General features: G+C 40.3%; 1 protein-coding gene across 3 annotated transcripts in view; it reads left to right on the top strand.

Annotated features, from left to right (window-relative positions):
* The window catches only part of EFNB2 (ephrin B2), a 47,590-nt gene that overhangs the window by 2,351 nt on the left and 19,844 nt on the right, over positions 1–25,395 (top strand). For 2 of the 3 annotated variants that reach the window (XM_002824416.6, XM_054529212.2), the window contains exon 2: positions 20,506–20,789. In XM_002824416.6, coding sequence (XP_002824462.1) covers positions 20,506–20,789 — 284 coding nt within the window. Of the gene's footprint in view, positions 1–4,838; positions 8,790–14,383; positions 14,500–20,505; positions 20,790–25,395 lie in introns of those variants that run through there. The other variant, XM_054529211.2, reaches the window with a different exon arrangement.

Below are 25,395 nucleotides of genomic sequence, written 5' to 3'. Positions count from 1 at the left end.
AAGCCGGGCTAGGACCTCGCGCTGCAGCGGGTCCCGGAGTCCGGGAGAGGCGGGCGGTCGGGGGGAGCCCGCGGCGCCGCTGCCCGCCCGGTGCCTCCAGAGGTCACTCTTCCATGCGGAATCGCGCAGCGCCAGGCCTCGCCCCTCCCCCAGGCCGCCTGCTCCAGCCACTCTGCACTTTCACTGACCGGCTCTCTTTGAGGCTGATTTTTTTTTTTTCTTATGAGGATTTAATATTTCTGTTTAAATCTAGTTGAAAGAAATTCCGTTAGCCTCTTCAACGTTTAGTTCAGTGTGTGTGTGTATCTTTATCTTTGCGTTATTATTAACTATTAGTTTGTGTGTAGCCGGTAGGAGAATTAGAAATACCTAGTTGGGAGAAAAAGAAAGGTAGAACAAGTTATTTCAACCTAAGGTTTAGACATTAATAACTTCTTTTTGTAATGTGTCGAGGTAGGGGGTTCCGGGGGGAGGTGACAGGTATTTACCACCGCCCCCCATTCTGATGGTGAAGATGAGTCTGTCTTTCCAGCTATGTCCAGACCTGCGAGGGCCCTGCGTTTCTGGAAGCCTGCCGTTTGCGCGGTTGAGGTTGCTGTTGCTGTCTTGTCCTCCACAGCAGCATTTCGTTTAAAATTCTCCTGATAACGGCTTGCCTGGATGACTGGATAATGTGTCCCTGGAAAAGGTCTCCTTTGCAGCTGAATGCTAGCTCCAGAGATCAGAAAGATTTCTTCCTGTACGAGCCATAGGAAAGAGCCCTCTCTAAGTTTTTGAGAATGCATACAACCCCCTGATGCCAGGGGGTCGCTTTCCTTGGGGAAGTTTTATATTTATTTCCAGGGGAAAGTTTCAATCGGTAAATATGATGTGGCAGGAAGGTAATCAAATGCATTGAAGTTTCACATCAGTTCCTATGAACTGTGAAACAATTCATTTGTAATGAAGCCGCCATCAGTAATTAGATTTGTTTCATTCAGAGGTCAGCTTTTTTAGCAGGTGGTCGACACAGGGAGCATGCAGCAGCTGTTTGGATACAGGGTCCAGAAAACCCTTTGTAAATTCAGCGTCTCCGTAACTACTTTAATCACATTGTCGGCTCGCCCGTCCCTGACTGTATGTAATAATGGAAAGATGTCCTGCGTGCTGAAACAGTAGCTGCCCTGTTAGGTTATTCACATTGCTTTCATATGTTCTGGTAGAGTTGGGTCCGTTGTAGCCATTTTGGTTGTTTAAAGTTGTTTTTTGTTTTTTGTTTTTTTAATTCAGCAGAGAACAGTAATGCCTAGCTTCCATTTTTAACTAACACTTCAGTAGAACATTTTTTTCCAAGAGGGATATTTTGGCCTAAGTAAAGTAGTGGGCTCTTTTTTAAAACAAATTAATTTTACTTTAATGTGAGCAAATCTGTATTTGCTCACCGTATTTGCTCACAGTGTTCTGCAATGCATTACACTGACTTTGTTGAAAATTTCGAGTACTAATGCCTTCTGTCTGGGGTTACCATTCCCTATGCATCACATACTAGTTAGTTAGCATTTTGCTTTTCCCATGTAATTTTTTCCCTATATAATACTGGATTCCTGATACTAATTGACTTGATACAAAAGAATGGCTGGATGATATCCAGATAACGTATAATACATGGGCTTCACCACAATCAGGCTCTGAATAAATACAGACCTGTCAGAGATTGATAAAATAAACTACAATGGATAGTGCTGTTTAAACAGTCCATTCAATAACATACATAAGCCAGCCTGCCTTCCATTGTGTCTGAAATTCTTATTTTTGTAGGTAAACAAATGCACATTCAGCACTGATTGAATAGCCCCTTGAACTATGTTCCACAGTTTGCGTTTGGGTTAATCTTGTCGGTTTTAATATAGAGAGAAAAAAGCTCAAAGCACCAGGGGTGGAATTGTTAGTGCTTTCACATCCACATTCCTCACATTTTGTCAGGATGATAAACTGTAGGTAATGGACTGTCGTTGTTCTACAGGACAACTGAGCCAGGCAGAGCACAAAGACGAAGCTAAAGCGATACCTCACAACATGCTTGGTAGCCTTGTTTTCAGATGAGAATTTATTTGAGAATCATGTGTCTAGGGACTGCACATCTTAACCTCGACAATTACAGCTTCAAGCCCCAGAAACAGGAGCTAGAGGTTAAGATGATTTGTTAAGCACTTGGTTCTAAATCTTTTACAAAGCATAAGCTGTTGACACTTGTTCTACCGACGCAAAGAAATGCAAATGACTCCAACATTTCCAAAGGCTTCTGACTTAAGCTAAAGTATGTGGACAGGTGAATTAGCCATGGGCCTGGAGACCAGCTAAAAACTAAGTATTTGAATGGTTCCTCTATACAGTGTCAGCTGAAGAACAATTGGTAGATTTATATTAAAACCTCTTGTCTGTAAACTTACTGAGGTACATCCTTCGGTAGGTGGATCAGTGAGATAATTGCCTTCAGATGGACATTGCAACTGGAGCAACTAAATCCTTGCTGTCTTTCCTTCCTCTGAAATCTTCCAGGTAGCTCCCGAGAGCTTCAGTATGACACCAAACTTCGGGCGACGTTTTAGAGTGCGTTCACCTAATGGGAAACTATTCCAGATCCCAGCGTGACTGCAGTAATGCGTCATAGGAATGGGAGTGGCAGGGAAAAAGGAAACACAGATTGTAGACCCTAATACAAAAATTTTTAGGAAAGATATTTCTTTAACATTTTATGAAAACTTCATTCTTAAAATACTTAATTGCAAATTAGACAAATAGAAGTGCTCTTCTAAGGAAGGTGATTAAACTGGTCCTCCTATCAGCCTAATCTCTGCCTGCCTTTGCTGCTGACATAAAGAACCTGTTTTTCAGGTCACTTAATATACATCTACATAGATTTGCTTATGAGTTCACCCTTTGTGTAGCGGAGTAGAGCCTTAAAGAGGAGTGCTCAACTGTTTAAAATATTTTGATTAAAATATGCAGAACCCATAGAACTATAAGCTTCTAGTCAGGAATTAGCTCTTTCAGGGAAGAGCTCCCCCCTTCTTTTTAAGGGGGGAATTAGAAGGAGGCTGGGGGAGGAATATAAGAACAGCAAAGAAGGAAGGATAGCAAATGGGACATGTTCCGAACAGCTTGGAAAAACTCCTGTGGCTTCATTGTCTCTATAAAGCCAAAGAATACAAAGACATAAGCAATTCAGCCCTTCTCCCATGATGGAAGATGCAAACCGTTGACATGCCTCCCCTGTTTAACTTGTTTAATTCTCATTTTAAATTCAGCACGATACTAGCCGTGTGAACTCTGAAGATTTCTTTAGTAATCCATTTTGTAGTTCCGAATCAAAAACAAAGTGAAAGGGTCTGACACAATTTGCTTTTATTTTTAGGCAAATCAACCCTGGTCATAGTTAATAAGGGGATTACAACTCAGACTAGGTCTTTACAGATGTGATGTAAATCAAGGGCAGAGTATAAAGAAACTGATCCCTTTTGATTGAAGTATGGTAAAAAGGCATAGAGAAACTAGCAGCAGTAATCTGATTGTATGGCAATAAAACCACCATTTTCTGTCTTTCAGATAAAAATAATGTGGTAAATCCATGCAGTTCATAGGATGTAAAGGCAGATAAAGGGTGAAGCCATGGCAACATATAGATTAGCTTGATGTTAGAAATGACACGTCTCTGAAAAGGGCGCGGGACGAAGTCCCTTGCCTCCAGGCTGTTGGGCATTATGTGAGAACCACACAGACTTGGAAACTGGGATTAGGAAGTATGAAAGCTCTACTTGTGGTCTGGGATGGCTGAGGCTGTGAAGAAAAGCTGCTCAGTTCTTGCTCATTGGTGGTGGATAATATGGCAAAGGTAGATTTCATTGACTGCCTTTTTTATAGATTGAGATTGGGGCTGATTAAAACTTCAGATCACTGCAGTTGTTAGGGCCTGGGAGATTTTCCTTTTTAACTCCTGGCCTAACAGCGGCAGCCGTTCTGTAGGATTAACTGCACTTCGCGGTCATTGCCTTAATCTATTTGGGCTTCAGGCAGGGACATGCTGGGAAGGAACAGAGACCAGAGGGGATAGGTAGGGCTGGGGTTATCTGAAAAGAAAACAGAGACCTTTTGATTTCAGCCATCTTTTCAGACCCACCTCCCTCTCCCGCCGCATGGGAGAAGCAAAGGTAAACAGGACACATTGTCCCTCTCCCTCAGCCACAGAGCTCTTCTGTGAGTTTTGTCTTTCCCACCCTGGAAAAAAAGATATAATACAATTTTTAAAAGGGGAGGGAGGAATTTAGTTTTAATTCAAATGAGTAGTAATCCAGTATGCCAAAGCGGTGGGCTCTACCTAGATGTAATTTTACTCGTAAATGTGAATGGGGTAGGCTGTTAGAGGTGGTGTAAATTACAGGATTATAAAAATGTTAGTGCTGCCCAGCCTTAAAGTCAAAAACAAAAAAATCTCTGTGCTGTTGAATCTTACCACCCTCTGTCCTGAACAACCTTGTAAGTAAGCTAGACTTTTGTTTTTGCCTTCCATACTTTCCATTTCAGCCATTAAACAAAATAAGTCATTGAAACCACGATTGGGTTCCATGCAGAGTGACATCCGCCATTGGGTCAAGCCAGAAGGAAATACTTGCTCGATTGCCCCCTATTTGGCATTACAGGAAAGTCTCGACACTTTGGAAGAGTCTGAACTCTCAAGACATTGAAAATGCCAAAGGCTGCAAACACCCTAAGTGTCTTTCTTGATGGAGTGCATCTTGGTGTGTTTTACAAAGGGGAATTCAGTGCTGTTTTTTTTTTTTTTTTTTTTTTTTTATTAACAGCAACATAGGGCCCTTCTAGACTCTTGGATTCTGTGTCTGACAAAAATGGTCATTAAATGATAAATATTATAATTTAGACCCATTTCACTGATTTTGTTCCAAATTCTCAACTGACTTGAGCATCTGTTTGGGGCTGTAGATACATTGCCCTTGTTGCCTGTTTTTCTCGTTACTATGGGAATTACTGTAGCCATTACTATGTAGCTTTCATAGACTAAAAGCATTTTTAAAGTATTGCATATAGGCTGGCCATATCCAGTGCTTGTTACTTTACCTTGTTTTTCTAACTTAACGCAGCAATCTGTATTAATAGATCCATTTCATTTGTCTAGCTTCATCAGAGAGGGGCTACCCCCTGATTTACAGGCTGGTCACATCCAAGCACCTTGCATTCTACACTTGACAATGATTGCTAATGGCCCATTCAACTAAAGTATTTGCTTGTTAACAGGGAACAGAGCATGATAAATGTCCAGCAAGCTTGCCGCCTCCTTCAGCTTTTCAAACGCAGACTGGTGCATATTTATGGCAGGCAAATGACAAAAGAAAAAGCTGAATTGCCCTGGCCTCCAGCTTTCTATCAGAAACAGGGTTAAAGTGATTAAAGCAATCATTCAAGAAAGCCCTGCCATTTGTTGACTAACCTTCATCCAACATTTAGCTTTACAGTCTACCTGTGAGAAGATATTTCAGAGGTATTAGAGATAAGGAGGATCTAGCAAACCAGTGAAAAGAGTAGGTGACCAGTTATAAAATGCTTTCCATGCACATTGAATGCCAGGCGAACCTATTTCTGTTATTCCAGCAGAGAATCAGCAGTGGCTCTAGACTATTAACATATTTTCCTTTCATGTCTAAATTCAAATATGTAATTCTAGTCCAAAGCATTGTGTGGCTGGTAAGTGCATACTTGCTGATTTCAAGTAAGAAAACATAGCAAGGGAAGCTCCACTAAACAAGTTGTTTCTGCCCTTAGTAATTCTCCAAACAAAATAGGAAGAAAAAGTGGACAGCAGTGGAGTATTAATAGTGTGCTCTTTTCATTCTCTAAAGCACGAGTAAGTAAGCGTTCAAACTGCCCTGTGGTGGGCATACATTTAGAGCGCTGTGAATGAACCACTGCTGTTCTGCCACACTTAATTTATTTATATTATTATTTTTATTATTTTATTGTTGTTTTTATATATTATTATAATTATTTATATTACCAGTTTATTGTCTCAATTTAAATCCTGTTGCATCCAATTTTAATTACAGTATTTGTATCTGTCTTCCCATACTTGCTACCCACGTCCTCATTGCCACTGAGGCCTTATCCATGTTTTCCATGTACACCACTCTGGTATCACCCCAGAATAATTATGAGTGCTACCCAGACTTTTGAAACCAGTAGAGTCAACATGTTTGTCTTTGAGGAAAGCCAGTGATGCTTTAGCATTTTTGGCAGGCGTGGATATGTGTTTAAGTGGGGTGGGTGCAACTCCTTATTGTCTGCCTATTCTACTGTTGTTCCTAATCCACATTCCCTGCAGGGCACCTAACCTGTGTGCGTAGCAAAGAATTTCCGACCTTCAGAGCCAGAAGTGTTTCTCAATTGATCTCTTCCAGCCTAGGGTTATAGCTGATGAATTATAATCCTTGCTCTTGCCACGCCTTTACCTGGGCTTACCATGGCCCTAAAACATTTGCCCAGAATCAGAATTGTCTAATGAGTGAGTGGGGCAGGGCAAATCATGTTCCAGACCAGCTGAGAATGTACCTAGCTGCAGAAGAAGTTAGAAAATGTCATCTTTTACTTATCTACCAGAACTATATTCGAGGTACATTTTAGGTTTTTAAAAAATGCAAGTTCTCGTAGGCCTTGAATCCCCCTCTTTTATGGGAAAATGGATCATTATTATAATGGACTGTCCAGTAAAGTTCATGATTTCTCCTAGGCATGTTCTCTCTCTTTATGACATAGATCAAGAGTGATCTCTTTAAGTCTTTTCTTCATAATCCCACAGCACTTTGTGCTTAGATGTACTTAGAAAGAGCCATACACACGGTACACCATGATGGATGTGCAAGTCTTCACCACTCTACCTGTCCTAAAAGTCAGGGACACACCTTCTTCATTTCATCAGTCCCTACTTCTGTCCAGCATTGGCATCCAGTATTAGTGGAATGGACAGACAACCCAGATTTGCGCTGATGGCAGTTTACCCTGTCTTAACTGTCATCCTTCTGCTGCTAGACATGGATGAGACCTGAGACGATGGGACTGCTCAGAGGTCACTGGCTCTTGAACTTTAGGGCACCAGAATCCCCTGCAGGGCTTGAGAAAACAGGGGTTTCTGGGCCCCACCCCCAGAGTTCCTGATTCCTGAGGTCTGGGGTGGGGCTTGAAGATGGACGTGTTTAACAAGCTCCCAGGTGACGCTGGCAACTGCTGCCTCAGGGCCACGCTGAGAACCCTCGCCCTACACCAACCTTTCTGGGAAAACAACTCAACATTAAAGCTGTTTGGGGATCTCTGAAGAAATCTGTGGTCCTTGCCTTGTTGGGGGAGCATCAGGGATCTAACCATTGATGGTGGAGAATTTGTTGTTAATTCAGCAAGCAACTATTAAGTATTAGGCCAGTTACTCGGCTCTAACAATACAAGGCAGAGTGACCTGTACCCTCGAGATTTAAAGTCTGAGTCCAGTAGAGAGACGCCCAGGTGGGAGCAAGCACATTTAGAGGTAGGTGCCTGGTGCAAGGTGGGGACACAGAAGAAGGGAATGGCATTTGCCCCTGGAGGGGTCCAGAAACAGCCCGGGGAGGAGGAGCTTGAGTCTTGAAATACTGTGGGCATCTCTAAGCGAAGTCACAGTAGAGAGCTGAAATAAAGAAAATAATAAGCAAGCCAAAGAAACAGTATTTCAGCCAAGGGCAGTGTGTGTCTATCACATCCACCTGTGAACATGCCCCAGGATTCCCTACATCAGGCCATTGCTCAATACAGATCCCTCACAGGAACAGCTAAGCCACTGATTTCAGCTACCTTTTCATGTGAGAATTATCAATAACTACTGCTTTTCAAAATGAGTATGATCATGGATAGGTGAGGCAATTCAGTTTCGCAGAGACCGTAGGGCAAGTGCCATTGTAGTTTAGTTAAGGGCATATGCTTTAGAGTTTGGATATGTGAGTCCAATCCCAGTTTAGCCATTTATTAGCTGTGTAGCTTTAGGAGCAGTAGCCTTAGTGTCCCTCAGTTGTCCCATCTCTATAATAGGGACAATAACATAACAGTGCTGAATAAAAGAGTAACAAAATTTTGGTCAACATTTAGTGTATTTAAAGAGCTAAACTCCGTGATTGGCACAATGAACCAATCAATAAAACACCAGTTGTTATTAATAAAAGTCAGTTGAATATGTACTGTGTGCCTGGCCATGGTTCAATTTGCCTTTGCATACAAGGAAAAAATGCAAATACTCTGTTAATAAAGACTATAGCATAATACTTTCACCTTAAACTCCTTGGTGTTAATTTATTTTGTTTACCTGCCAAACTTCTACTCATTTCTAATGAGTTTCTGCTACATGAAACACCCTTTGTATTTCTTTTGTCCTGTTAAATTAAGTTCTCTCTCCTCTGCTTTCCTACTTTTGGTGCTTTCTAGTAACACTTTTAGCCCTGGACTTTGTCATTCAGCTGTGCAACTGTGGACTGAGAGGAGGCTCTTTGTCTGAATTCGTTTTGTATAGTAGAGAGTACTGTGAGCAGTTAGGTTGTTGAATGAATACATTAATTCAACCTGGAGGGATGGGCAGTATTGCATTTTTTACATTGATATTACATGATATTTAGAAAACTGCTTAACTGGTGGACGTTGTTTTATTAACAGCATTTTGTGTATAGCACTCACTATGTGCCAGCTGCTGTTCTAACTGCCTGACAAATACTCCTGAAACCTTCATGGTAAGCATATGAGGGAAGTACTTTTAATATATCCATAATACCAATGGGGAGACTGTGGCCAAATTGGTTAATTAACTTAGCCAAAGTCATATTGAACTAATAAGTGGATTTAAACCCAGCTAGTCTGGGGCCAGGGTCCCTCTTTTAATCCTCTGCCTCCTGCTTATGCTGTTGCGTGGAGTAGTCTTTATCATATAACTAAATTAAGCATGCATTTGCTTAAAGCAGTGCATACATGATGGATCAAAAAGTTTGTGGTGTAATTGGTTTAATTCTGTCATTATCCATTTTGATTTATAGTCACTTTCTTATGATGGTCGTGTAGTTTTAAATGGAACCTTTGAATCTTTGATATAATAAGGTTATGTCAAATCTTGGGTATAATAAGGTTATACCCAATGGAAACAGAATAATGATCAGCCCATTTAAAGGATGACTGGAGGGTTATTACAATATATAATAGTCATGCATATATTGAGTATTATTCCTTTGACTGGTAACATTTTCCTTTTAAAAATTGAAACATTTGATTGTTCCTTGTTGGGAGAAAAGAGGTCAGATTTTTGAGGGGAGATCCATTTGGTGAGATGCTGAGTGTGTGTCAAGCTAAGGAGATAGTATGACATCTTTTTTAGAGTCTAGTCACAATTAAATGCCATTTTATTTTGGATTTTGGGATCCGTGCCAGCTTCCAGCTTGTCAGAGCTGAGAAGACTCAAATCAAGTCCAGGCTTATTTCTACAGCAAACTGGGATTCTGGCTTCTTGCCTGTGGATTCATTCAGTACAGCCCATCTGGCTTTTGATGTTCTGCAAGTTTGGAGCCATTTGTTTAAGGAAGCCAGGCGGTGAATATTGGTGGGCCTGGGGTTCTCTTGACTCCAAGTGGTGCCCCTTGGTTTGCATTTTCACCATGCTTAGCATCTGCTTACCTGGAGACCATGCAGCCGCCGGCCAGAGGTCTCCAACAACCACATCTTCATGCCTTTTAGAACTCAGGGTACCCAGCACATCCTCCTTCCTCCTCCTTGTCCAATTACTTTCATGCAGTTCTCAGTAGCTGCTTGTTTGGATCACTTATAGTATTTAACTTCTGGGGTGTTTTTGGGTTTTGGTCAAGGTAATTCCAGGCTGGATGTGGTGACTAAGCAGGAAATAAATGGGTCGTCCACAGAGTTACAGTGGAGCGCTGTTTCTATTTTCCTAAGGTACATAGTTGTGGGGGTGATCCGTATGGAAGTCAGGAACCCAGTCTGATTTTGCTCCCTTTTGATGTTAGCAGTACTGACCTGGCTGTTTTGTAGCCTGCTTTGTTTTTCTTCCTTTTCTTCCCTAACTCCACGGGCTGTGGCAAAGCCCTGAGACGTGCAGGAAAATGTCTCCTGTCATACGCCCACAGCAGACCTAGCCCTGACCCTCCTCTGAATCCCAGGAAGGAGGTATCTTTGAAGCAGCCTGCTTGTAAAGCAATTGCACACAGCCTTGTAAACTGTGTTACTAGGCTGATTATGCTTGACTGGCAAGGTGAATCTCTTATAGCAAGAGAGAACTTGGAGAGTTTTATCTCATCTTTTGCCTTATTAATTTGTTCATTCTTTAATTACACAGACACCTATTGAGCACCCTACTTATGCAAGGTACCTGGTCGGGGGTCAGAGGGAGGGTCCCATGGTAAACAAGACAGACTCAATCCTGGAGGAGCAGAAATGGCAGCCCCTCGCGGGGCTGTTGGCCCCACCAAAAGGGAAAGGTTTCACTTTAATAATACATGGGTGAATCATTTTTGTCAATAGGCAAAATTCTTTGTAGTTAAAAAAAAAAATGTGATGGTAGGAAGGAAAGGGATGGGCAGAGGGTTAAAACAAAAGACATGCTCTCCCTAACTCTAGATTGTAGTATTGTTATGCTTGTCACTGTAGCTTAATTCCATTTCTTTGAGTTTTTTCAATGCCAAGGCATTCCCTGTATGATTTACGTGAGCCTTTCATCTCTGCCATTTTTCCCACTCAGGTAAATGAGCAAATGGATTTGAACACTCATATCTAAAACAAGAGAGAACCAGCTGGAAATGCCCTTTGAATTTCTTTCTCTATGAAAACCATTTTTCTTTCTGGTGCCTCACCTATAAATAACAGGAGTTCCACCTTCCTTTATAGACTCTTGGTAAAAGCATGGTTTGGAACAAGACCGTACAGGTGCACACAAATTACAGTTGGGAAAGAAACCTGCAGTGCATCTTGTCTCTGAGGGTTATGAAATCCTCCTTTTAGTAATGGAGCCGGCGTGATCAAGCCAGCAGGATGAAATTTGGCATTTGTGAGATCACACCCCTTCTCACTTGCCCACTGTACATAGCATCCCAGCCTTACTCTTCAAATCTCCACATTTTTTCTTATCTAGCTACAAAATTCATAGGCTGATTTTTTGGGGGGGTGTGTGCGGGTTTTTTTTTTTTTTTTTTTTTTTTTGGTAAATAAAGACCTGCATTTTTATTTTGATATAGGTGGTTGAGTTTTGTCTTTAATTTCATGGCAGAGATTTAACTAGTCTCAACTTTTGAAAAGACAACAATGATATTTGGTGATCACACACTTAAAGTTAGACTTCTAGATGATTAATACCAAAGTAGATGATTTTTTAGCCTCAGCCAGTTATAGGTATGCCCCTCTGTGAATTGGAGGCTTTTATGACAGTGAAAATCATGGCACAGATAAAAATTAAATAAATACTTCTGTTATTTCCCCGAAGGAAAAAAAAAAAAGCTTAAACTATGAGAATACTGTCTTGGAGCATTTTAAAATAAAATTAACTTTAGCCAGCAGGATTTTGAGCATTATATCACAAATAAAAAACAAGATTAACATCAAAAGGAGTCAGTTTTCATTCAATTGTGCAGCACTGTGGGCTGTGAAATTTAATATTATTTTGACTCATATGCTAATTGTAGACTGACAGAGGAAAATGGATTGTGTTTAAATAAAAGGATACACAGCATCACACGCAGCTGTATCAAATACAAGTTGAGGTCTTTGGGCCAGGAACTGGGGGCTCTCTAGCTCTGTTATTGCAGATTCAAGTTTGACAAATAAAACTTTCCTTTAGACTGTAGTTTAATTACTTTTTTTCAAAGGTATGCATGATGAAGAGGCACAAAATACACCTCACCTTGAAGAGTTGCTAAACTGGTTTGTGTGCCTATCAGCTCACCATGTGTTTGAATTTCTGTGCTTCTCATCTTTCATTTTCTTGAAAAGATTTTGCTTGTCATTGGTGTGAATTGTACCCCCCCACCCCCACCCCCACCCATCTAGTCTTTGCTCTCAGATTTATAACACTTTAATGGTTCCAAATTGTATAGCCTGCTCTTAGACCCCTTTTCTTTTCCTTGAATAAATCAGGTTCATGTTGCAGATATTTGTTTTAGGAAAGTGTGAAAGAAGGGGCACCTGCAAAAACAGGCAATTGTTCCAACACACATATACATTCAAATTAAAGCAGAAAATGTCAATTAAAGCCTCCAATTACTACCTTATTTCTTGGAGGTTTAAAGCCGCTGAGAAGATAGTGGTGCACTCGCTGGAAGTTTTAAGGTAATTACTTTTTACTCTAAGCAGTGGTATCTGGTAACCTAATTCCGTATAAACCTGACACCCTATCACTACACCACAGTATTTCTCTGATTTCAGAATAAGTCTGCGTAGAAACTTGTTCTGATGTTAAAGTGCAAAAGGGGGCAGTAAAGTGCTATCCACAAAAAAGGAAAAAACATTTTCCAAGTATTTCTTATTGCTGCCTGTGTCTTTCGTAGGCCCTGCCTTTATTTATTCATTTTATAACAAAACTCTTATGTTTGGGGCATTGAGAGAATACCTTATTAAGCTGTTGCAGCAATCTAGCATTAAATGGAAGACATGCAAGACTGAAGATCCTGCCTGTTTATGAAGTGTGCCATCAAATTCACACGCTCATGATGCAAAGTCCTTCTTTGGGAGTATTTGTATTCCCAAGTGCACAGAGCACTTCGGAAAGGAGCCTTGGTCTTTGGTGTTAATGCTCTTCTAGCTCCGTATAGACGTGGCGGGCCCAAAGTACATGGTGGGGTGAAGGGTCAAGGGTTTGGGCTTATCCAGAGCAGCGTGCATCCTTTGTCAGGAGGTGACTGGAAACACCAGCCAATTACAGCAGAACTGCAGACTGCTCATCCGCATTCGGAATTGCAGACGAACCAGTTTGCACTCTGACTTCTCTTCTTCACTGTAGGCTTTGGCATTTAATTAAAAATTAAAGCCTTTTATGGAAAAAGTACATGTTTTCCAAAATGGGGTAAATTCGAAGTATACTTAGTACAGAACACTGGCTTGGGAATAAACCTGTGATGTTATATGACTTTTGGTTTGCAACTGCTAGGCTGAGCCTCTTTGTAAAGTTGGGATTTAGAATCTTTGAAATGTTTGTACAGTTCAATGATTAAGCATAAATTGTATATATTCCCTATTTTTCACTTATTTGAGTAAACAAGTTTGTTACTACAGCTTCTGTGGACTCAGAGATTTATGTATTAGATCGGCCACAACTTCAACTAGGGTAATTTTATTTATCTGCTTGCTAGGGAATTGCATCAAAAGTTTAAGTCTGTAAGCGTTAAATATTTTAAATGCTAATTTTTAAAGTCAGTTATGAAAGATAGCACAAAGTTTTTCTGAAACTACATTAAAAAATAATGTTTTAATCTTATCACAAAAACATTGACTATTTATTGCAAAGAAAACACAGAAAGCTAAAAATCATTCTAAGTCCACCATTCAGTAGTCCAAAGTGGTCTCAAGTAAAGGCGGTGTGTGTGACCATTTGTTTATGGTTGTTTCCGTGCAGTCAGCAAAATAAACAGAACAACATGCCATATATTATTGATGTGTATGTTTTCAACTGAAATTAGCCATCTGCTTACAATGATCATATACACTAATGATATAATTTTGAAATGAAAAGAAAAATAACATAATTCTTTGTGGAGAGTAATGCGAATTGACTTATGAATCTCGCCCTGCTTGGCAGTTTGCTCCAAAGGTAGAAGAGCTTTATGTGTGGGCCTCCTCCCCCCACACACATTTATTCCACTTGCACGTGCACCAGCGTCCATGTCAGGACTCACCTTGTCCTGTTACAGGAGTAACATGGCCCTGATTCTCAAGTGCATGATAACTGCCATAATTACGCATAAATATTAAATATTTAAATAGATCTTTACGTGTGTAATATTAGGTAGAAGTGGCTCTGGATCGAATCTGATGCTTTTTAAATAGAAGCTTTCCCACAGCATTTCCAAGCACTGTCATCGTGTCTGTCTCCATTTGGGGTTTACCTGGCCTAGTTATCTGTCTGGACGTAGAAACTGGTAGTTCCTGTTTGTATCTTTTTTGTTCTGATCTCTTTATTCTGTGTCAGCTAAATATTCTTGCAGTCAGTTACTAACATATTAACTCATCCTTGTTTGGAACCTTTGGCATTTCCTTCCGTGGTTTCTTTCCGTGGATCTGTCGCGTCCCTCGGGAGAGCCACCAGGTATATTGTCACACATTTCGCGTGTATTTTCAGAGACTACACCAGCATCAAGTGGCCCCCCAGCGGTTTGCGTTTTCTTCCCGGTTAATCTACACTCTTTGGCCAACCTTGAGAAGATTTGTAAGAAGGCATCAGATGTTTGTGCTAAGGTGCGTGTAGTATGGTCAGAGGAAGAAAGAAGCAGGGAAAATGGAGTAGCCGTGGGTGGGAGGGGAAGCAGGGAGTGCAATTTCGGGTTCACTACACAGCTCTCCATAAACTTCTCCACTGCTGGCTTCCCACGGATCCTCCTATTACACTGGGCAAAGTGCAGAAATAGGCGACCACTGCCTCCGTCCATTTCACAGGCACCCTGTGAGACCCGATAATGCAATACAGGTCAGCAGAAAAGTCCAGACTTGACATCCCAACGTGCCATGGTCTGGTCTGTGAATGAAAATCACATGAGGTGACCTCTGAACTCTAAGTGGCTGGTTTATGTTTTCAGTGTATTAGGCCCGTGTTTTAAACAAGCATGTGCTCGTAGTGTAGGTTAAAACTTTCTGTTGTCTTCATTAATTATGCTGTGTTCTAGTCTATTAATATTTAAGAACATTGTGTTGCATAATGACTATTTTTTTTTTTTTGGAGACGGAGTCTCGCTCTGTTGACCAGGCTGGAGTGCAGTAGTGCGATCTCGGCTCACTGCAACCTCCGCCTCCCGGATTCAAGCAATTCTCTGTCTCAGCCTCCAAGTAACTAGGATTATAGGCGCCTGCCACCTTGCCCAGCTAAGTTTTGTATTTTTAATAGCGACGGGGTTTTACCATCTTGGCCAGGCTGGTCTTGAACTCCTGACCTCGTGATCCACCCGCCTCAGCCTCCCAAAGTGCTGGGATTATAGGCGTGAGCCACCACGCCTGGCAACATAATGACTATTTTTTAAAGTTTTTACAATTATGACTGTGAAGTTGAAATGTCTAAATTATTAGAGATCCAGTTTAGATTACTAAATATTTATGTCTGATTGAGATGATTAGACTTAGCCAAAGTATCCATGTAGAAGTATTAGAGTCTAGATTGGTGAAAAACTTGAAAAAGCTTGGATTAAGTTCAATAGGTAATCCAAGAGTAAAAATAGATTCCAATATCAGATCTTTTCACCATAGGCATGTTAAATTTGGAAGCCCTACTTGAGTGTTTCCAGTTTTTTCCACATTATGTTGTCTATATTTGATTCAAAGGCAGGGCATCTATTGTCTTGCTTAGGACTGATTCACTGGGAAAAACCATTGGAGTTGCCTGTTTCCACTCAGTATGCCTCACTCTTAGAGCAGCTTCCCATGGTTCCAAGGGAGGCCCTCCAGTGGGAATGCACCAAGCCACACGCCATGGCCTGGGAAGCAGTCCTGAACATGGAGATTCTCTTGATGGAAAGGAAGAGGCAGCCTTCTCCTCCCAGGAAAACAGTAGAGAGCCTGCTCTGACTTTGCTCAGAGACGGAACTGGTCTGGCTCAGTTCTCTCTCCTGTGTGGGACATGAATCACTTTTGGTGGTCTTTGCTTTTTATTTGGGCTTAAAATCAGCAGACTTTATGAAATGACACCTCTCTCTAACCACTCTCTGTCTGGGCGAAGTTTAACAAGAACAGCCTCCCCCCATGTGGTATGGGTTGTAACTGTGGCGGTTTCCCTCTGCTGTTTTTGGTTACAAGATGAACATTATCTGAACACACAGAAAGAAATCTGTATTTGGCATCCATAATGGAAAGTCAGTTTAGCAATTTAAAATTAGCCAGTTATCATCATCATAATTCTTTTTAACACTTTCAAAGTCAGCATAGGAGAAGTGTATTGTTGAATATTACAAAACATTTAGGGCATAGATAGATGTGCTGTGTAGTTTGATTTGTTAATGAGTCTAAGCAATCAAAGTTAACAGAATTCAAATATAAACCCCATCACTTCCAAAATAGGAACTCTGTTTACTGACTTGATTATAACATATGGAACTCAGTTGTCTTCCATTAAAAAATGATAGTATTAGGAAACTCACCCCATTTGCTTTTCATATATATTCTGCTGTTTGCATAATTGTCTGGAGTCCATATGTAATATTAAATGTAAAACCCAAATGCCATGTAGCTGGTCTGTTTCTTCCTCACGTTTTGGTTCCTGGCCTCCTGGGGAAGGGTCGCACATCTGAGCCGTGGTCTCAGATGACTGCCTCAGAAGAAGCCTCTTCCCTTCAGGCACCACTGATGTGTGCTTGGTGTGGAGCTAGGCTTTCCCTGGCTCTCCATGTGACGCTTACATGTGCGTGTCTTGATTTCCCTTAACTTCATGGCTTATGTATGAACAGCTTGATTTGGGGGAAAAAATGGGTTTCCCAACGCCGGAGTTATAATTGAATGTGCTGCAGTCAAAACTGAAACGTGTGCAGAGAAAGGGGGCTTTTCCTGTCATGCTCATTGGGCACCAGTGTGTCTTCACCTGTTTTGTGTGTTAGGTCCATGCGTCATGCTGAAATGAAGAACATGGGATGTATGGGGCTTTGGACGGTGCTGAGCCAAAAGCAAGTGCTCAAAAGCAGCTGTGTTTGTATTATTAGTGGTTCTGGAGGTGGCTGATTGCCTTGCATTTTAAGTAGAGAGGGATTGTAGAAGACTGCCAATACTTACAACTTTTTCCAGAGAGAAAGGGTCAGAAACTGCATCTGCAGGGCTCCTTGCTCTCCAGAAACGCCAGTGTGCCTGGGAGGGCATCTGTGGAAATCCAGTCTCTCCTCCTCCGTGTATCCTGTCCTGACTCAGTGGTTCTGTCTTCAGAATGCCTGTCATCTCCGTGATCTGCAAATAGTGGTACTTAATTTGACTTCAATTTGTATAAATATTAGCTTCTATTTGTTCATTCCTATTTTTTGTTCAACTAATATATTATTTATTGAGCATCTACTCTGTGTCAGCCCCTTGGGCGTTTAATACTGAATTAGTCACATGTGGGACTTGCCTGCCCTCAGGGAGCTAGACTATAAATTCCTAATGATCAGCGGTCTCCACTTTTCTGTCACTCATAACGTCTGGCACAAAATAGGTTACTTGAGTTGTTAGACTCACAGTACTGTTGTTTGCTGCCATGGTGCTTTAGAAGTGTGAGAGTTCCCGGGAGGCAGAGTCAATAATGCAGACTGCACGTAGTGAAAACATGGCCAGGAGAGCTGTAGTTCAGGCTCTCAGCTCAACTGCACTCTGTCCACTGAGAAGCCGTAATTTCTTCAATTAAAGTGACTGTGTGCTATGGCTGTTTACATATACGCTTAAAAAGTAAAAGCTACTAAACCACTCAAGGATTGGGGCCTTTTGTATTGATTTAATTAAAGGAACAATCATTGTTTTAATGAGCTCTAGAAACAATTACTTTTGAAGAGCCGAGGATCAAATTCTTGCCTCACGTTTTGCCACAGTGTGTTCTGAAAGGTGAATTAATGCTTTTGGAATCATCAGGAATAGTGAGTTCTGTCACGATTTACTTTTTACGAGCATATCAAATATGCATATTGAAATGTGAGCCTCCCCGCCACACTTCCATTTTGATAAGCATCCCCCTGGTTTGCCATCACTGACCATTATAGATTTTTAACAAAGTTGGACAGTATACACTGAATGAAAACTTTACATCAAGGAAGGCCTGGCATGTTTGTAAAATGAATTAAAAGGCTCATTAAGTGATTTATGTGACTTACGCCTTCTGAAAATATGGCCTCAAACACAGAGATCCCCAAAGCCACACCGACTCCTGCGTCCCATGTTCTCGACCTCACGGCATCAGCACCAGCAAGAGCTGTCGCTGAGACGGTGAGTGATGAGAGTCAAGAGGAGTGACTTGCATGGCCCGGGAGGAAACCTCCTGTGAATCTTTAGTTAAGCAGGAAAAAAAAAATCCTCATGAAGGAAACAGGATCTTGGGAGCATTTTGAATGTAGAAAGAGCTTACTGAGCCAAACTTGAGACATAGGGTGTAATGTGGGAGAGTTTTAAGATTTGCAGAGATGTACAGCTTGGGAGGGGGTGTAATGCATTTTCTTAAAAGAGCTGAATGAATGGTTGAGGAAATGGGTGCATCAGGCTTGGTTAAGGATCCTAATCTCTGAAGACTGGGAAGCCCCCAGGGCTTGTAATTTAGGAATACTTCCCCTAATAGTAGCTAACCCTTGTATAGTGCTGGCTGTGCAGGCTACAGAAGGAGCAGATTAAGGATAGAGAAGGTTTGGAGTGTATGAGAAACCCAAGACAGGAATTGACTCCTGGTGTTTGTAAACCTTAAAGATGTCCTAAAAAGGTCAAAGAATAAGTCAGGAGAAAAAGGAAATGTCAGGAAGATGATCAATTTAATGTTTATGGAATTTAGTTTGTACTTACTGCCCGGCATCTTGCCTGAGGTTTTTAACCTCAGCAGCAAATCAGAATTACTGTGTGTGTGTTGGAGGGGCTGGGGGAGATAAAGAAATTAGCCTCATCCACAAACATTCTGATTCAGTCTGTTACTTGAGAAACTGAATTGTGTTTTGTCCATAAAGAAGATGAAATTGTCTAGAGAGAATACATTGCCATTCACAAGGTTGAGGGGATACCACAGAGAGGCTCCCACTGTGATTTGCATTTGTCAAAAGTTCTAGAGAATTCTTCAACAGTACACACATGGTTGTTTTAAATATATCATTGTTGTAAAAATTCGTTTTGAGTTCTGTTTCACAGAAAGTTTTTTTGAATGAATGAATGTCATATGTCCTTGCTAAAGGAGCTCAGTTAAAAAAAAAGGGACCATCCTTCTCTTTTGGGGGTTGTACAGTAACACATTCCCAAGAAAGAGGTAACAGCCACATACATTTTTCCTGCTGAAAAAGAGTGCGGGTTTTTAATATGAATCCATAGTATGATTTCTGTTATGTTTTGTGCTGCTTCATAACCACACTCATGCACTTTTCAGAAAATTAATACCATTCATTAGCATAAATCATAAACTATTCCCTTGGTATGGGTTTGAAATTGGGGGTGCGCTATCATCCTTGCTTTATCTCTTAGTGAATTATGACCCTGTAGTCATCATGGCTGGTGGGCGTCTCTGGTTAAAGAAAGGGTTGGACTGGAAGGATTCAGAGGCGATTCTTTGTTCTTAGGCTTTAATATTTTAATGAGCCTGCAGGCTTGGCTGCTTACGAACGAGCTGGGATTTCTAAGTGTGTTGTTAGTGTTAGCACTTGTAGAAGGATGTTCATTAGGAAGTTCTTGTTTCAGTTTTTCAGAGAAACTCCCCATTAAGAAAGATCATTCAGGAACATGGCTACCAAGAAAGAGGAAAGGGAGGAGGAGGGAGGCTTTTAGCTATAAGCATTAAGGGGATATTGTATCAGTAGTCTTAGTTCTAAAGATTTGCTTCTGAGAATTAATTGGAGCAAATACATCTCAAGGGAAGAAAAAAAAAGATTTGTAGAGCAGGGACAGTAGTTGTTGTCCTTGCAAGTAGAGGACTCTTCATTTTGCAGCTGAATCAATACCACAACTAATTATTTCTGGTTATCTTTTATGCATTTGTAAGACATTTCTTTTGTTCAGTGTAATAAAAAACCCATTGTTTGATCAGTGACTGACTAATTATGATAAGTAATTTGAAACATTCTTGATGAAACTTGTCTGTTAATTAACATCAACAGCACATGGAAACTAACAGGACAACAAAGTATTAGTGGATCCACTGTTCCCTCCAATTGATGAGCTCTCTCTGTGGCATGCCCAATAAACTAAAGCTGCCAATGGTTAAAAAATAACAAACATGTGGGAGATCTGACTCACCGTGGAGGAAAAGTTACTGTAAAGTTACACAAAGGAGTACTGAAATATTACAAGCGAGGGGGTGGTAAAGAAATGTCAGCAGGTAGCCTGATCCTACAGCTTAGAGTAAGGAAAGTGGTTTCTTTCTGTCTTTCCTTTTTCTTTTAAAGCTTAATTCCAAAATACATTCATCCCATATTGATCTGAAGTAAGAGACTTTTGATAAATAAAAGCGTGAATCTGAAAATGTGTAGTTTGGGATTATCGGCATTGCCTGGCTATCTTGTAACTGTCATTAATACTGTTAATTTTTATCAACTCAATGGCTTTTTTTTCTTATGCTTTTAGATTTCTACCTGGACAAGGACTGGTACTATACCCACAGATAGGAGACAAATTGGATATTATTTGCCCCAAAGTGGACTCTAAAACTGTTGGCCAGTATGAATATTATAAAGTTTATATGGTTGATAAAGACCAAGCAGACAGATGCACTATTAAGAAGGAAAATACCCCTCTCCTCAACTGTGCCAAACCAGACCAAGATATCAAATTCACCATCAAGTTTCAAGAATTCAGCCCTAACCTCTGGGGTCTAGAATTTCAGAAGAACAAAGATTATTACATTATATGTAAGTATCATTTTATTCATTTATTTTATAGAAATTAAGATAAGCTATATAGGTTTGTATCAATTTTTTGTTTCCTTAAAATTATTGTGGCAAATAATTTGATGAAAATCTTTGCTGAAAAATTGTCCCCCCCCTTTTTTTTTTTTCAAAGAAAACTTCATTGAATTTGGGACCCTGTGCTACCAGTATTCATTAAGTATACATACCCAAAGAGAAAAAAAAAAACACTAGAATTCTTAATAGTATTGAAATAAATGTATTATATGAATATATTCAGCATCTCTACTGACAAAACCATTTTTAAGGACCATTGGTGGATTTTGATAGGTAAATCTTGTGCATTGCCTTTTCTCTTCACCCATCCATCCATTCATTCACTCATTCATTTCGTATTTATTCTGTGCCAGAGACTGTGCTTAAGGGCTAGGGATTCAGCAGTGAAAGGTGGTAAAATAGCATGTTTTCCTCAAGAAGTTAACAATCTAGAGAAGACGGAGCTCATAAATTAGAAAGGTGGGGATGACAGGTCACATTAAAACCAGATTCAGAAGAAAAAGATGAAACTTGGTTTGCTCAGTGAATTACCCTTTTTTGCATACATATATAATTTGACACGCTGTTTCAGGAAGAGATGGTACGTATCCTTTGGGTCATATCTGAGGCTAACTTGTGAGGATGTGAAGTCAGCTGATGAGCACATTTGGAGCCCACGCCTACTATGTGCAGATCTCTCGTCAGCGTCATTCCCAGGGCCCCAGGTGTTGTTAAAGTCTAGGTGACTCAGACAGCTGTTCGCATCATTCAAGCAATGAAGTCTTTTTTCTTAATTTCTTTGGTTTAAAATTATACTCATAATTGGGTTGAATTTTCCAGTGGCTTGGTTACCATAGACTTTCAGTTTATTAGGGAACTGCTGTCTGCCACTGGTTTATTATTTGCCCCAAGGTGGACTCTAAAACTTTAGGTAGGAGACTCTTGGTGATCAAACTGAAACTCTTGCATCTCAACCTATGAGCTGCACTTTATTGTTATTTTATTTTTTTAGAGACAGGGTCTAGCTTTGTTGCCAAGGCTGGCGTGCAGTGGCATGATGACAGCTCACTGTAGCCTTGAACTCCAAGGCTCAAGTGATCCTTCCACCTCAGCCTCCAAGTAGCTCGGACTACAGGCATGTGCCACTGCACGCAGCTCAAGAGCTACACTTCAAAGCACAGAATGAAAACCTATTTTAAAGCCAACTTGATGCATAGAGTAGCTTACCAAGAATTAGTAACAACAACAACAAGAAAAAAAAAAAGAGAGAGTGGTAGAGTATATACTTAGTAAGGAATAATTATTATAAAATAAAAGCATTCTGAAATGAAACAGGTAGATGGGGTGGCCAAGTATGCAGAATAGTAGGGAAATCTTTGAAAATGTAAAATAGTTACCAGGTAAAATAAATGGAAACTTTAAGCTCTTGGAAGCCTAACAACGTATTTATATTAGTAAAGACTTTATTTTTTTATTTTATTTTATTTTATTTTTGAGATGGAGTCTCTTTCGTCAGGCTGGAGTGCAGTGGCGTGATCTCGGCTCACTGCAACCTCCGCGTCCTGGGTTCAAGCGATTCTCCTTCCTCAGCCTCCCAAGTAGCTGGGACTACAGGCGTGCGCTAGTTTTTGTATTTTTAGTCAAGACAGGGTTTCACCATGTTGGCCAGGATCATCTGGATCTCTTGACCTCGTGATCCTTCCGCCTTGGCCTCCCAAAGTACTGGGATTCCAGGCGTGAGCCACCGCGCCTGGCCTTAGTAAAGACTTTTAAAGTAAGACTTTCTCAGTGAAAGCTACTGTTAAGCATGACATTCACAGGGAACTGAAACTGATGCCCCTGGGTGGGGTGGGAGAAAGAAGGTACTGGTATGGGAAGAGTGGACACACTAGAGATGAGATGCCCTAGGGCAGTGAACGTATGTCCCTAATGCGTGGATGCAGCCCAAGTCCACTGATAATGCCAATACACCCAGAGTCTCTCTTCTTACTTTAGCTTATGACTTCATGAAGAATGCTTTGCAAATTCTAAGTTCGCACTGGGCGCAAGTGGAATTTTAGTAAACATTAAGAGTTTAACCTTCAGTGTGAAATAATATGCAAGATATGCAAATAAATGTTTACCAACATCTCTTTGCTTAATGTAGTGAGCATGTAATAATTGCTTTTTATTAATACATGAGAGATTTGTATTTAGAAGCAGTTTAATTTATAATTATAATATTGATCTACACAATAATGACATCTATTATTTTCTTTTTTTGGAAACTCTTCATACCACACTAACAGGTTCATTGCAGTTACTGAGCTACTCTGGCCATCAGAGCTCTCCTTAGAGTTATGATTTACCATGCAAAAGCATATGGTAGCCTGGGATAAATGAATCTTTCTTAATATAGAATTGAGGGTCTCAAGTTTGAAACTATGAGAGGCTATTTGAATGTTGCTTTGGGGGACTGTCATAAGGGCTGGGTGAAGGACTCAGGGCTCAGAAGTTTGCCAGGAAGTCCAGTTGAGACTTTCAGCAGAGTTGAAAGACTTGCACGATGGCGTAGGCAGAGGAAGGCGTTTCAGATACTTGGGAAAATATAGAAGCCAATTTCTCACCCACCCTACAGCAAAGCTCATTGATCTACAAGTTTCCCTAAAAAGGAAATGGGAAATGCAGAGAACAAATGTTAAAATAGTTTTAGAAATTAATATTGACTTTGTATTGCTTCTGCATAAGTTCCAATACACCAAAACAATGAATGGATTTTAAAAAGTCACTACTTTGCATATCAGACAAATGCACACACACACACACACACACACACAGTCAAGCTCTGTACTGGCTTTTTTGAGAAGGAAAGTGTTTGAAGTTAGTAATTTTTATATCAGTACATTTATAAATAGTGCTAGGTAGCATGACGGAAAGTATTAAAATTTACATGTATATTTTTAACACTTCAAATCGTTGGTTCACTTTGAGACAGTAAATAATATTGGTATTTGAGTTCAGCTTTAATAAATTCTACATGGGTTTAACCCCAAATCTGAGTGTCTAGTTGGTAAGCACCTTCAGAACGAGCAGTGTTATAATAAATATGTTATTGTGTGCTGGTTTCTTTCCATGGAGAGGAAAAAGAGATCTGATGCTTTGGAGGAGTGCTTGACTTTCCCCCAGTGAGGAGCAGTCCAGAGGGACTGACTTGCATTGGGGAGTACCCTACATGAACAGCATTTCAGAAGAATTAAACCAGGAACCTAGAGTCCTACTTGCTAGTCCTGCTTCCTAAGCTTAATGAGAAAGTCAATTTTATTTCTTTGAACTTTAATTTATTTCCCTAAAAAACACTTTTAGTATTGTCATTGTTCTGGCTAATGATGGCGGTCTCCTCCAGTTTCAAGCCACCTTAGGGCTGGGCATACAAATCCAATATAGGATCACTTGTTAGTGTGGTTTCAAATGGACAGGATCCTCTGTAAATTCTTTAAAAACATTTAATTTGATTTGTGGTGTTACCTGCTTTAAAATATAGTCATCACACTTGTGAGTTTCAGACGTGAATATGAATTTTTAATTTGAACTGTATTTTTAAACACACTAAGTATTCACTAAGTCCCCTTAGGAGATATGTGGCAAACTGATATGCATCCTCATTCGTTCTTCTCATAGATGGTTATTTGTTTTTTAACTTGTGGCAAAATTATATACGAATGGTCACCGACTTACAATAGTTCCACTTAAATTTCTCAACTTTCTTATGGGTTTATTGGAGTATTAAATGTATTTTCAATTTAATGATATTTTCAGCTTACCTTGTGCTTATCAAGTATCAAGACATAGCCCCACCTAAGTCACAGAGCATCTGTATGTGGGTTTTTATTCTTGTTTAGAATTGACTTTTTGAAGTGACCTATTTCAGTAATTAGCCCTGGGCCTGATTTGCATAATGAGATCTCCTAATCTTCAAGTGATGCAAAGATGGAGATATTATGGCCATGTGGTCTGAAGAGACCTTTTCTTTATTATGTTCAGATCTTTAATTGCCTTAAAAATAGAGTAGCTAATTTACCTAACCTATAGTTATTTCATTATTGTCGTTAAAGTTTTTTTTAATGTTCATGAAATAACTGTTCTGAAATTGCCCATTTTCAAGGGAAGCTGTGTCTTAGACTTACTAAATGCTCCAGTTGATACTGGGAAAGCCTTCTTGTGTTCGTAGCCTTTATCCATAGAGTTTTCTTTGCAGCACTTTCTGTGCCTGGTTTAGTTTCTTTTCAGAGGCGACACCCAGAGCTGAATGAGTCAGCAGGTTTGATGTGTTGGCCCTTTGCAACAGCTGTCCTTATGAAGGTTCTGTGGGCTGGTTATTCTACCTTCGCATAAAACCTTGCAAAATAACCCACAAAGAGGTTTTCGTCACACTACCAAAATCATGTGAGTCAGAGATGGATGAAAAATGAATGCCATTGTCTTCATACTTTTCAAGTGAACAGTAGCTACAGCAGAGCTGTTAGACAAAGAAAACCGTATTAATGAAGCACCTCCCAATTTAGCTTCATATGGCTTTTGCATTATTTTGCTGCAA

The sequence above is a fragment of the Pongo abelii genome, chromosome 14, assembly GCF_028885655.2.
Source record: "Pongo abelii isolate AG06213 chromosome 14, NHGRI_mPonAbe1-v2.0_pri, whole genome shotgun sequence".
In the NCBI taxonomy this organism is placed as follows: Eukaryota; Metazoa; Chordata; class Mammalia; order Primates; family Hominidae; genus Pongo; species Pongo abelii.
Note: the sequence above shows the minus strand (reverse complement) of the source record. Positions and strands in the feature narration are given on the sequence as shown.